Source organism: Lissotriton helveticus, chromosome 9 (assembly GCF_964261635.1).
Source record: "Lissotriton helveticus chromosome 9, aLisHel1.1, whole genome shotgun sequence".
In the NCBI taxonomy this organism is placed as follows: Eukaryota; Metazoa; Chordata; class Amphibia; order Caudata; family Salamandridae; genus Lissotriton; species Lissotriton helveticus.
The window spans coordinates 1,087,604,675-1,087,619,361 of record NC_136070.1 but is presented as its reverse complement, the minus strand read 5'-3'; the positions used below and the strand labels follow the sequence as shown (position 1 = coordinate 1,087,619,361).

General features: G+C 45.6%; 1 protein-coding gene across 1 annotated transcript in view; it reads right to left on the bottom strand.

Annotated features, from left to right (window-relative positions):
* Positions 1-14,687, bottom strand: part of SUCLG2 (succinate-CoA ligase GDP-forming subunit beta) — a 600,661-nt gene that overhangs the window by 271,881 nt on the left and 314,093 nt on the right. Inside the window, exon 7 of the mRNA XM_078661482.1 lies at positions 540-636. Coding sequence (XP_078517608.1) covers positions 540-636 — 97 coding nt within the window. The remainder of the gene's footprint in view (positions 1-539; positions 637-14,687) is intronic.

The following is a 14,687-nucleotide window of genomic DNA, read 5'->3' as shown; positions in this document are numbered from 1 at the left end:
AGCATTCTTGGCTAGACTTTCACCTGATATTGCGAATTCCCACTGGAATCGCTGCAAAGAATTGCTGCTAGCGGCAAACTAGAATAAAAAAAAAATGTTGCACCCATCACGACTAGCAAATAAATAGCAGAAGAATGAATCCAAATGCATTCTGTATTGGTCTGGGTATGAGCGCCCACAGCCCACCGAGACAGCTGAAAGGACGTATCTTGCAGGCAACTCTTGTAAAACTGCAGTAATGGCGAATCCTGGAAGTGCAGCACAGAGCTCCCTGGTAGGCGGGGCCTCCCCGCAGAAATGAAAGAAAGCCTGCAAGCCTGCGCATAATGCCCTCGCTGCTTCCATTTCTTTTCAGATGTTTGCATCAATTAACAATATTAAACTATTTACGTCCACAAGGAGGAACTTCTACAACAGTTCAGAAATGCAATTAAACAATGAAATAAATACAAAGCTGTTGTTTGGATCCCCCACTCCGGTTTGAGGTTTGCATTCTGACAGAATAATAATAAGATCATTTGCGAAGCTTCACGTCTTACCTTGTCCTTCTGGAGTTTCGCCAAAGGGATTTATTTCCACCTGAGTAGCATCAACTTTGAGAAAGAGATTGTAAAGCTTCTTAATTTGATCCGCTGCCTACGGTTTATCAAAAGAGATGTAATTTCAAAACTGAAATGTCAAAACATGATTTGCATTTGTAAAACAGGATAAGTTTTGCAATGGTTTACCATTTGTGTTAATTAAAATCACTGCTTATAAATTGTGTTAGTGCACAACATTCATTATTCCGCATGCGGCCTGCTAGCAAATGTTACAAACGAAAGGTAGTCGACTAGACTAAATATTGTTCCTTTAAACTATTTATATATCTACTGGAATTGGGTAGTCTGGAGTCAGGGAATCGTTGCCTCGATGAAAAGTGATGGCCCTTGCCAAGTACACGAATCAGGCGTTAGCCAGTGATACTCAAAGTACGGCCCGGGGGCAGCAAGCAGCAGTCCAGACCTGTACATGCGACCCCTGGTTGAACAGCAGCACTCTGTTGCTGTTCATTTTACAAAGTACTAATTCTTATAGAGTGTGGAAGTGTCCCTGTACTCAAAGGAACACTCGGAGCCACTTGCTGTAATGAATAAATCCTTTATTCGGCCAGAGCGCCGGGGAACACGTCCTTTACGTTGTGAGGATCGGCAGCTAATTAAATGGCTGTCCTTCCGGTTCCGGTCACGGCGTTGCCGCTGAAAGACTAGACCGTCACCACATATCTCCCCCCTTAAGGCCTGCCAAACAATGAGCAATTACAATACATTGCCAGTATAACATAAACAATAATTAAAACAGTCTTACTTCTCGCTCAGGGTAAAGTCTTCGAATCTTCAGGGCACTCTCACCACTCTGCCCGCTCTGGTTCTCAGGGGCTCCCTTTCCTGGAGCTTTTCTTGTGATCTCAGAGGAGTTAGTTCCTTTCTTATTTCTCAGTCAACTCTCTTTCTGTGTCCCTCGTGGCTTCTGCCCTTTTCTTCCTTGTTCTCCATCCTGTCTCTCTCCTCTCCATGCTCTTCTCCGTTGCCTTCGGCTTTGCTGCGGTTATTTTCCCCACTGGCTACTTCTTCGGGCGTTTCTTCTCCATGTGTTCCTGCTTCTTCTCCTATGTCGTGTCCTTCTTCTGCTGTCGTCTCCCACTTCAATATCTTGCTGCATCTCGCCATCCTGTCTTTCGACCACACCTTGCCATCACTTAGCAATGCTGATCGGGTGTATGGTTCTATGACCTTGAGGGGTGGCGTGAACTTGCTTTCTCCCTTTCTCTTCATCACCGCCAATTTTACTCTCACCCAATCTCCTTTCTCTAGTGCCACGTCCTGTGCGCTATGTCTCTTGTTGTAGTGCTCAGTGTATATTGCTTGGGCTCTCTCCATATTCCTTCTCACCACCGCCGGTGACCATTTGCTTTGGACCACCATGTGCTTCCATGCAAGATTGTCTTTGGTAAAAGGTTCTCTGCCTCTCAGCACTTTGAAAGGACTATATCCTGTGCTTCCTGGCGTGATGCAATAGGCCCATAACATTTTCGGCAGCTCCTTATCCCAGTCTTGGCCTGCACTGATGGCCGCTTGTATGGTCCCCATGATCACTCGGTTGAACCGTTCAACCTGTCCGTTTCCTGCCGGATGGTAAATGGGTGTATGCTTCACTTCTATCCCGTTCCTGGCCATGAACGCTTCCCATTTGGCTGATACGAACTGTGGTCCATTGTCGCAGGTGATCACCTTGGGGATCCCTTCTTTCACAAAGATGGCCTTTAGGAATGCTAACACTGCTTCAGTGTCCACCGTCTCCCTTACTTCCACCTCGGGCCATTTGGAGTACCTATCCACCATCACGATGGCGTACTTTTGTACTCCTTCGATGTTCAAAATGGGTCCCACGATGTCTATGGAAATCATTTCCCACGGGTTGCTGGGAATGGGAAATTTCCCTAGGGGTGGACGTATCATCGTTTGTGACTTATCGGCTCTGCTACATGATTCACACATCCTGACAAATCTCTCAATCTGAGCGTCTATGGCTGGCCACCAGTACGCCTGTTTCACCAATGCTTTGGTTTTCGTTATCCCTTGGTGCCCTTCATGTAGTAGGGTTAGGAGATGCTCCACCAGTTTGTGGGGTGGTATCACCTTGTCTCCTCTCATCAAGAAGGTGGGATTCTCTCCTATGGACAGCTCTTCTCTCACTTCCCAAAACCTCCTCATTTGGCTGTCCAAGTGTCGTTTGTCCGGCCAACCATGCACCACATACCCCTTCACCGCTTCTAGGGTCTCGTCCTGGGTGTATGCTTCCGTCCATTCCTGCTCACTTATGACTTGCTCGTGGTCTTCAGTCGTGGCCACCATGTATCCTTCCCATCCGGGGGGTTCTTGCTCTTCCACTCCCTCTTTGGCTGCTGCTCTGCTTAAGAAATCTGCTACTCTGTTTCTTGGACCCGGTATATACTCCACTTCATAAACATAGTCCAGGAGCCTTAGGGTCATTTTTGCTATCCGAGGTGTAGCATGGGCATGCCCGCTGGAAGTGAGAACTTTTACTAACGGCTTATGATCTGTGCGCAGCAAGAATTTCGAGCCCCACAGGAATTGCCTGAATCTTTCCATGGCCCATACTGTGGCCAACATTTCCTTCTCGATTACACTGAAACGTTCTTCATTGGGTGCCAACGATCTGGATGCAAAGCATACTGTGGAGACTTCGCCGGATCGCGACTTCTGCATCAAAACTGCTCCCAATCCTTGGTCGCTGGCGTCTGTGGTCAAAATTGATTCGGCAGTCTGGTCAAAACCCTTTAAGGGTATGGCTTCACTTATTTCCTTTTTCAAAGCGTCGAATTCTATTTGTTCATCCTTTTCCCATTTGAACCCATTCTTCTCCTTTAGCAGTTGTCGCATGTGGTGTGTCTTCGTTGCAAAGTGGGGAACGAATTTGCTATAAAATTCAGCCATCCCTAGGAATGACCTGATGTCTTCCTTCTTGGTGGGGATGGGTGCGTCCCTGATTGCGGCTGCATTGGCTCTCTTGGGCTCGATGCCCCTCTCGCTGATTTCATGTCCGAGGTAGGTTACAGATCGTACTCCAAACCTGGATTACTCCCACTCTGCCGTGAGTCCGTTTTTCTTCAGTATTTCTAGCACCGCTTGCAATCTTCCATTATGGTCTCCTTCCGATTTCCCCATGATGAGGATATCGTCCTGGAAGTATTGTACTCCCTCCACTTTCTGGAACAGCTTGTGCATTATTTTCTGGAAAACTGCTGCTGCGGATGCCAGTCCAAAAGGCATTCTCACAAACTTGTAGCATCCAAATGGAGTGATGAAGGAGGTGAGGTGGTTGCATGAGGGATGCAGCGCTATTTGGTGGTATGCTGATGACAAGTCCTTTGGTTTTCATCAGCATTTCGTTTATGCGTGGCAGTGGGAACTTGTCGACTAGGATGTTCTTGTTCAGTTCCCTGAGGTCCACGCATAGTCTCACCTTGCTACTTGGTTTCTGCGCTACCACTAATGGCGACAGACATTCTGCACTTTCGATCGCCTTTATTATGCCGCTCTTCTCCAGCCTTTCTAGTTCCGCTTGGACACTTTTGCGGCACCGGAAGGGAATGTTCCTGGCTTTGTGGCTCACAGGGCATGCTCCCTCTTTCAGGTGTATCATGTGCGTGAATTTCGCTAATTTGCCTATTTTCCCGCTGAACACCTCTGGATACTTTCTTTTCCATGCTTCTTCTTCTTCCTTATGTTCAATGTCTGTGAGCATCACTTTTTCCACGCCTCCAGGGTTCAGCTGGATGCCTATTGCACCCTGGTCTTTCCATCCCAGCACCGATGGACCTTTTTCCGACACATATAACTTGCATTGTGCTCTGCGTCCCCTGAACTCAAATTCTAACAGGCAATATCCGACCATGGGTATCCTTTGTCCTGTGTAGGTGACTGGTCGCACATCGGACGTCGTAAGTTCTCTTTTTATCGCTTCCTGGAACTTCTCTAGCCACACTTGTCTTTGTACAATGGTGATGGGAGACCCAGAGTCTGCTACTATGTCAATTGTCACTCCTCCGATGTTCATCTTTAGCACCGGCTTGCTGTAACCTTTGCAGTCTACGTCCAATACTTGGTCGTCTATGTACAGTATCTCCTCCCCGAATTCTTCTGCAACTTGTGTCTGTTCTTCCTCATCGCTGCCCTGGTCGATGTATCGGACTGCTGCTCCTTTGGGTTTGCGCCTGCATACTTTCTCATAATGCCCCAATATCCCGCAGTACAGGCATTTGGCTTTGAACGCTGGACAGACTTTGACGTTCCCTGCGTGTGAAGCGCTCCCACACCGGTAGCAGTTCTCTTTTCTTTCCCATTTCATCCTCTGTGTAGCTCCCGATTTCTGTTGATATTTCTTCGAGTATTGATTTCTGGGTGGTCCTGTCGCTTTGCTTTTCTCTGTTTTGCTGCTCTCCATCACTCTGGACACTGTTGTCGTGCTACTCGTGTCCTTTCTCGCAGCTTCTGCACACCTTTTGGACAAATTAGGCTTTTTCACCAATGCCCATACCTCCTTCAGTGGTGCATCGCCGTTGACCCATAGTTTCTCTTGCACGCCGTATTGGACATGTGCATGATGATTTGATCTCTTACCAGCTCATCATTTAACGCCCCAAACTTGCACATGAGGGCTAGTTTTTGTAGTGCCGCCACATATTCGTCTATTGTTTCGCCGCTTTCTTGTTTCCTTTTGAAGAAATTGCATCGGTCGATGGCCACACAGACCACTGGTCGATAGTGCGTGTCTAGATCCTCTATTGCGTGTTGGAACACGTCTGTGTCTGCTGTTGGTCTGGTTACCTTCACTAAGTTGTCATACACTCTTATGCCTTCAGGCCCTAGATTGTGCAGTAGTATTTGCTTTCGTCTTGAGCTTGAGAACTCTGCTTCGCCTTCTTCCTCTAATGCCGACAGGTAGTTGAGGAAATACCTCTTCCAATCCTCCCATGGCATTGTGGGTTCTCCTCTTTTTGGTAGAAACGGTACCAGGCTGGTGAGTGATGATGATTGGGCACTCATTCTCCCTGTGTCTCTAGGGTGGTCAGTGGCGGCTTTGTCGTTATTCGGTGGACTCCCAGGTGCTCGTCTACCCTCCTGTCCCCTTCGCAGACTTAGGCTACCCTCGTTGCCGCTTGAGGACCCAGTGGTTTCCAGGATTGCTTTGTAGCGTTTTCACTGCCACGTGGTGCGTTTGCCGGAGGGCCTGCCTGGCTCCGTTGCTTAGACGGGGGTTTACTGGGTGATGGGCTCCGCCCTGTTGGTGCTATCCCCTCTGTTCCCAAAGGCCCTCTGTGGTCTGTGCCCATAAGCCTCCTGCCTCTCACTGGTTCAGAAAAGGGGGTGGTGATGAACAGAGTGCCTGAATTAAGCAGACCACTCTTACCCAGTCCAAAGATCAGGGCTTGATCCATCACCGTTTTTTTAGCTCACTGCACCATCCCAGCTCAGAACTTGGCTATATGCAAATTAGTCTGTTCCTGTCCCAGTGCATGATGGGAACAGAGCAAACCAAACTACCAAGCCAATTCTTATACTGGGAAGGAAACAAGCTTCCGGGGACCGGTTTCTGCCATTTCAGGCGTCGTCGGCCCGGCTTGCTTGAATCCTGATGGTGCAATGAGCAAGGGACTCACATCTGAGTATACCCTTCCACGCTTATGGTGGACAAAATGATTCAGAAAAGGGGGTGGTGATGAACAGAGTGCCTGAATTAAGCAGACCACATGGGCATCACTTTCTCTCGCCCAGTGCCTTGTCGCCCCGCTGGCTGCACTGCTGGTGCTTATACTGCCTCTGATTTAGCTTTAGGGTGCCCCTTTGGAAGCCTCAATGACATCCTTGTCCCTTCTCTAGCCGCCCGCAGCGTTGCTGGTACCTCAATGTGGCTGCTCACTGTGGCTGCTGGTGTGTATATTGTCCCTCTGCCGCGCTCTGGCCACAGGTCTCCATATAGGCGCTGTTTCTGGATTTGCACGTGACGTCCGTGTTCGGTTTTTTTTTTTTCCCGGTTTTACATATCCCGCCTCGTCGCCATTGTGGAAGTGTCCCTGTACTCAAAGGAACACTCGGAGCCACTTGCTGTAATGAATAAATCCTTTATTCGGCCAGAGCGCCGGGGAATACGTCCTTTACGTTGCGAGGATCGGCTGCTAATGAAATGTCCGTCCTTCCGGTTCCGGTCGCGGCGTTGCCACTGAAAGATTAGACCGCCACCACATAGAGATATTACTTAAATGGCAAGCATTTATTTACAGTCTAACGGCGGTAAAATTTAAAAAAAGCACAGAAGCTGTCATGCACCACTAAACTTTAAGAACACTTTAGACTTCTTGCAACAAAAGTGTAAAAATATGATAAAGTTCCTTCAAAATTCGAAAGTTTCACCATAGTACATCACATTATGAAAGTACATTGCAATTTTTGTTGTTGTGTGTGACAGTTTTCGAAGATGAATTTTAGAAACATTCATGCCTCCCCCGCATCCTTGACCACAATGACAATAAGCAAAGTAAAACAAAACAATTGCTTAGGATCACGCAGTTTCGTCCAGTGCGGAGGCTGGAATTGATCCCAAGGTGGAAATTCAACCACTAGATGAGTCACTTCCCCTATGCCCACTTTACACCTCCTACGCCCGATCGCCACCACGCTGGCATCAGTGCGGCTCTCGGTCACACCACCGGTTAGCTTTTTGGCCCCTGGGAAAATGTTTGCGAGAACTCATGCATTAGACTAACGCATTTCAGTGTGGTGGTCTGCATCACTGACCTGACATGCATTGTCACGCATAATAGCCCCTACTCAGCTTTCCAGCCGGAGCGCTGCTTAAGTACCACTGACTGGTAATTTGGTTTTAGCTGACAGAGCAATGCTGCAGCATCTTTGCGGCTTGGGGGTTGGTTCAAGCAACTCGCTATGGCCAATCAGGGCTGGCTAGAATGCGTTTGTCACTCGGAGGCTAACGTCCCTGAAGCAACATCGAGACTGGGTTTTGTGACTTAATTTGGCCAATCAACTGCCATGGCCCAGGCCACGCGCATATTCAGTTTGTACAGCCGGGAGCTCGCAGGTGTTGCTGAGCTGAGCACACCGTGCGGCCTGCATAAGATCATTAGAACCTGAGCGGCTGCTACGGGACAGTAAGTGCTGCAACCATGAATGCAGATGGAGTGAGACCACCAGTGCTGCCTAGCCCGGCGGACCGGACGCTTGCTGAGAGTTTCAAGTAAGTGTCTCTGTGTCAACTGGGCTGCTGATGTTAAAGAGTCTGATCATGACGGGTCTTCTGAGATCAGAAGCTGAGGCCAAGTGTCCCAGTATTCTCTGACTTTGAAAGAGACAAGCTGCTGTCTCTGTTGCTTGCCGGGTTGCTTCTCTGAACCCCCCTGCAGAGATAAAGAGGTACCTGTGCCCTTGTGCTCTTAGCTGTAGTGGTGCATAAGATGCCCTTTTCTGAGCCACAATGCGCTTGGACGCTGATGCTCAGAACTTGAGACCCCTACCCTGTACTCCGGGTGTGCTCCTTGGCAGTGACGTACTGACCCTAAACTCTGCAACTGCCTCAGAAAAGGTAGGGCCTATAACACTTTGCTGCTGCCTTAGGCAAGCTACATTTATATATGTATGTAAGGGCCTTTCTGCCACTCCGTTACATATAGGCTGCAGCCACATGAATGTAGGTATTCCCGGGCTCATAGGTGCCGACTGGTGGGGATGTAGTCTATTGGGCATGTTTTCAGCGTTGCATGTTGTGTGCTTGCTGAGCAATTCGAAAGCGCCATCATCTGTCCTCTCTCCATTCCTGCACCAATGTCCTTGAAAGTCCATGCTGGCCGTATGAAAAGCGGCGTTTCCTAAAAGTACTGCCAGCCCAAGGCCTCAGAACCTGCAGCAGCGATGGATCACCCAAAGGGCCGAATCACGGCAGGTTATGCATGCTGCAATCCACTCTTTAGGGCACCGCCTGTCCCCTCAGCCACGCCCGGCCAAATGAAGACCGCCTGGCTTGCATCCTGGCACTAAATCACTGGACAGCCCTTGTCACTGGTGAGTTGTGCTGTAAATGTGTCAAGGTGAAGTGGGATCGGCCAGTAGCCTCGCCACCTTTCCCAGTAAATTATGTTGTAGAATTCTTCTAAGACCCACACATGATAAACTGGAGTTCATACAAGATAGTCCGTATTCATATTTAACACTGCTTTTCTTCATTGTTTACTTTATCAGCCACTGATCAATGAAACAGCTATGGAACACATTTTAAAGGGCTTTACTCTAATGTTTCCAGTTTTTAATATGCGCCGATATGAGGGACAAATACAGGCTTTAAGGGATTTCAAATCTTTATGCTGGGACATTAATATACTGGTCAGGCCAATAAAATAACACCCTGTTAGCAACTCTATTGGCTGGTTCTAGTGGATGTACAAGTAGCTAGATTGGCTTGATTTGGTTGGGTTGTGTGAATATTTATGGCGCTTGAACAGAACTGCGCAGGGCAGGAACGTCCAGTCTTGGAATGGGGCTGGACATGGCCAGATTATCAGAGACTGGATGAGGGTTTTACGAGAGTTCAGCAGGCGCCACTTAAAGATTCTCTTGAGAAGGCGCATTGACCAGAAACACCAGCCACAAATCAATGTCACTGAGTTTCTGGGTGAAGGAGCGGGGTCAAGCTTGGTAAGCCATCATTCATCTGTCCAGTGAAGCTGTGCTTTGCCGAACGGTATCTCTGTTTTGTCCCTGTTTAGCTGAAGACAGTTCAGGGACGTTCAAGTGGCAATGTTCCTCGTGCAGGCAATAAAACGATGCTTAACATTCTCAAGGTCCTGCCCAAAAGAGATAACTAATGGAGTATTGTCTGCAAAAGAGAGTATTTCAAAACCACAGGACTTGACTCTCTGTCAAGAGGAGCAACATAGATGTTAAAGAGCGTAGAGCTCAACACGGAGCCCTGAGGAACAAACACCCTTGCCCATGGACAGAGGCCTAAATTGAAAAGGATTTAGAGTAATCCTTTGAGTCCTGTCCTTAAAAAAAAATCTATGAGCCAATTAAGGGTAGAGTCCTGAATCCCTATCTCATAGAGGCGTTGAATCAAGATGGAATGTGAAACGGTATCAAACGCTGCTGACAGGTCAAGAAGAACCAGAATAGCTGGTGTACCTGCGTCCAAGAATACACTAAGTGAGTTTACTACCGCTTGGAGAGTAGTTTAAGTACTGTGGGAGGGTCTAAACCCCGATTGAGAAAAGGTCCAGCAAATGGTGACTCTCCAGGTAGAAGGAAAGCTGTTTCTTAACATGAGACTTTATAACCCTGCCTGTGGAAGGAAGGCGAGAGATAGGACGCTAGTTTCCTTAGGATCAGCATGTGTTTTTTTAAAGATCGGTTTAACATGTGCGGCTTTCCATTCCCGAAGAATGGCAGCTGAAGACAAAGATGGGTTGCATAGATGTAACTGATGGAGCAAGAAGGGTGGAACGCGTAGCTATAATATGTGGGGGGCACAGGTCCTAGGGAGAGCCAGATTTAGTTTCTGCTAGTAAATCTAGCAAGTGAGTTTGTGCAACAGGCTCAAACCTCTCAAACACTGCAAACGTTTTGTTACAAGTAGAGTTAGTAGGACAGATCAAGATCAGTGAAGTAGAATTATGGATATTACAATAGATATTCTCTATTTTAGTTTCAAAATGGGTAGCTATGGTGTCACAAAGTGTCTGTGAGGCGACATGGTTTAGTGCAATTCTTTAGGACCCTAAATAGGTCTTTGGCAGAGTTCCTTGCTTGGTCAATTCTGTTTATATTGTAGCGTTTACATGCTGTTCTAATTCTACCGTGATAGGCTCCTAATGCTTCTTTATATTGATGTTTGTCGAGGTCGTCCTTTCGAGTACCTCCATTTACTCTCTAATCTTTTACAGTTTTATTTATCAATTCTTAGTTTGGCTGTATACCATGGAGCATTACGTCTACAGGATTTAGTGATGTGAGATCTATAAGGGGTAACTGTGTCCAGGGCACAGGACAGGGACTCTTGAAATGAGTTCCAAGCTGAATCAATATCCCGTCGGCTATCCAGATCTGTGGGACATAAGTAGATTGAAAACCTTCTGAAGTGACCTTTTTCCAAGGTCTTGATCTCAAGCAATTTGCCATTTTGCATTTAGTAGTAGTAGTCCTAATAGGGACTTTAAAAAATACTTTAAAAAATGGTCAGTCCAGGCAAGTGGTTCAGGAATTTCAGCATGCAGCAACCTATAGTTCAAAAATAGAACATCTAAGGTATGCCCAGCTGAGGTTGTGGGCCAGTCTTCATCCAATGAAATGTACCATTTCAAGATTGGACAGCAAGGTGGATACAACTGGCTCAGAGGCTACAACTACATGATAGTTTAAGTCTCCTATAAAAAAAAAAATGTGTGTAGTTAGCACATACGGAGCTATTTGTTCTATTAATTTAAGGATAAACTCTTTTTTTAGTACCAGGGGGACGATACATTAAAGCACCTTTCCATATGTCACCATAGAGATTTTCAACTTTGAATTTTCGCTATCTCCGCCCAGTCGGCAAGTACTGAGTTAATTATTTTTACTTTTAGAGTGTCGCGAAAAGAAATAGCTACTCCCCCTCCGGGTCTTAGTTCCCTGTCCAGTCCGACCAGTTTGCAGTTGTCAGGGAACACAATAGGAATACAGGGAAGAGACAGAGAATGGAACTATGTCTCAGTGATAAAACATAGGTCTGGTTGCTAGTGTGTAAGCAAGTCCTATATTTCTATTGCATGTTTAGGGATATACATGGCGTTGGAATAGAGACTATGAGTTGCAGAACTGGGCTGTCGCACATTAGTTGTGCCACTGAATTAAGAAACTGAGGCTTTCTCTATTCCTAGAAGGGAACACTGCATGATCAAAAGAGCAAGAGAATTTACATTTAACACAAGAGAATGGCCCTTCTAAGTGACGTATAGGCTTGTGGGAGCAATGCCGACAGTTGGTCCTAAGTTTCATTATTTCCTTGCTGTCACAGCTTTTCCTAGATTAGAAGCTTACCTCTAGGGGCACAGATGCAGAATCTCTGGTGCCTGGCGACTTTCGGGCACGGACAGGCGCAGAGAGCCTTGCCTTTGACGCTCCTTCAGCGCACGTCCACTGTGCGTCGGCGCCAGGTTTTTAATTTATGCATGAAAGAAGGGAACTACTAGTCCACGGCTGCTCAAAAATTGCAACAGTCGAGGGGAAGAAAGGAAGAAAAAGTCCCTAAACTCCCTTGGATAGGTACAAGTTATCTGTGCTCCACATAAAGTATGTTGTTAGTCTCATTCTGGCCTGCTACTATGTGACAGGTTTAAAAATATAATGGAATGGCGCACCTCACTCACTGTTTATTGTGGCATGCTTTATCATTGGTGTTGTTTCCATATCTAGGTAGGTTGATACCACCTAAGTGGACTCGACCACGATCAGGAGTACAGAAATAGTTTAAACTGGATATATAACCAGAGATCCAGATAACTTCAGTATTCACTCTTTCTTGATGGACATAGCGAGGAGAGGCTTATCACTGTAGTAACAAGCTTTGTCTTATGGGGTTGAGGAGAGAATGAGCAAATTATTAAAACAAGGAAAAATCTTATTCTAGCACTCATCACAGGTTTAAATTGATCTGATCTCCAGTTGCTCCTATGCAACGTTGATCTGAACCTATATGAGCTAAGCAAGGGTTATGTGGTTCTTCATGCGGCTGTTTTCTGCAGGTCCCGTGGTTCAAGTCTCTGGTTGCTATTAATATTTGGGAGGTGTCTTTATTGCAGTACAAAATGAATCTATAATTGATCATTCTCTCAGCAACAATTTGCACTGATCAAAGGCATGACCGACCGTTCAAAGCATACATATATCACAAACCAAAATTGTTGTACAACACATAACGTCACCTTTATTTTATTTTCTTTCTTACAATTCCCTAATTGATCTCAAGTAGATTAGAAAGAGAGAATTCAAACATGTGCTTGGAAGATTAACTGACATATGCTGTTGACAAACACCAGTTCTAGTGTGTCACCATCATTTAGCCAGAAGTGGAAAACAGTCATGTCGGCCAACAGGCAGCTTGTTGTTTTTTGAAAATTCGGCTATTGCTGTTAACATGAACATACCACTCATGTCTGAAGCAATATAAAATGCTGTATTAATTGCCTGACGTCATTGTTTAAGTTAGAGATCCATAGGCAACAATTACCAACCCATGTTTCTTGCCATACATTGAGGTCCCTGAGGATAAAAGGTAGGTTCCTTTCGCAAAGACTTTTTTAGGTTTGGCAGTTGCCATATTCTCAAAGGACAACACCCGTGAGTAAAAAGCAAAACTGAAAACAAAGTAACGCCATTAACAATGTGCATAGCAGTATTTACCCAGTCTAACACCAAATGTAGTTTCTGACCAGAATCTAGTAAAACGTAGATACAGGGAAGATAATACAGCCAAAGGACCAAAGTATTGCCCATGAATGCCACAGATCTATACATCCTGTCCACACTCTATCCCCCACTTAGCTCAGCAAGGGACAATGATAAATGGAGCCAGCTCCTAGCTTGGGATATGAGGATACGGACATTGGACTGCTGTTTGCGGCCCCATCACTGTCACATACTACTCCCGTTGAAAAATGTAGTCCCTGGGTTCCGTTGTGTGGTATGCCAACCTTACTGTTTGTGCCTATACTGCGAGTGTGAAATTGCCACATTTCCAATGTCTACAGTTAAAATGCTTTTTGTTATCTTAACTAATAGGTTCTTCTAAAGAATACGCTGTGCTATACAGAACAGTGTCAAGTGTGTCAAGTCACCTAAATGTGTTTTTTTCCAGCAAGAAGACCACAGGTATGTGATGAGAACCTCTGAAAATCCCCAAATCTAACATCATCTCAGTTGATTGGAAGCTACTTTGTTGTTTATGCATTTATTAGAAGAATCTAGACAGTAAATCCATCTTTGTTCATAGTAGAACAATATCCAGTTCAAGCCTATAAGTTATCTTTCTATTATAGTCCACTCCACATCATTCTCAGAACGGTTTGTCATTTCTCATCAGCTTCATAAGGCTTAGGCCTAGCTCCTTCGACAACATTACACTGCATTTTTTAACTCACCGTTTTACTTTACCATTATTGGTATTGATACAAGAATCTCATCATGCAAAATGCTGCTAACTAAAACACAGAATTGGTTAAAGGGGGTACATAGGACATGGACTTACATGGTAGGATATTACATACTCTGCCATCTGACTAATTAAGAGCAGTACCTCCAACTCTTAAATAAGAAGCAAAAGAAGCCACTGGTTGCCTTCTACACCAGTGTCTTTATTTTCTGCCATGGCCCCTTGGAGGGGTTGAGGGGGGAAGAGAGGCAAGTACAAGAATGAGCCTGCTTGCACCAAGTATTACTCTGTACATGACAACATCTAAAATGAGTTATTCTTCGGCCTTTGAAATTGTGTGTCTGCCAATGTGGATTAGCCTCAGCAGATCTATGATGACCTTCAGTGGAGTTTGCGAGAATGTGACACAATTTGGTTTTTCAGCTTTAGAGACTTTAAGATTGCAAACAATGATCAAAATATTTAACAATTCTTTCATTGGCTGGAGCATCATTCTGCCACTTTTGGAAATATTTTATGTCACATTCAGTCCATATTGGCCAAGCATTTTTATCATTCAGGCTAATACGATATATGCATCGTAGGTTGCCTCCCATTCTGTTGTGTTGAATAGGAAAATAGCAGTACTATAATCAGTTTGGTATCTTTATAAATGTGCACAGGTCCAAAATGAGGGTATCTGAGTGGTTTCTCAGTGGACCATACATATTTTTGTTTAATTAGTGGATCTAGTGGCATCAGGTAGATCTACCCATTTTTTTTAAATGATAATCTCCAGCTCATGCGACCACATGCTAAATGGCTATCCTATTTTACAGAACTCTTGCTGTAAAAGTAAAGCAGGTTTGTACATTATCTTTATTTAGGTTGAACCAAGACGGCGCTTGCGCTGTCTGGAAGATCTGTTGTATGTACTTTGTGTGGGCTTTGGAGCA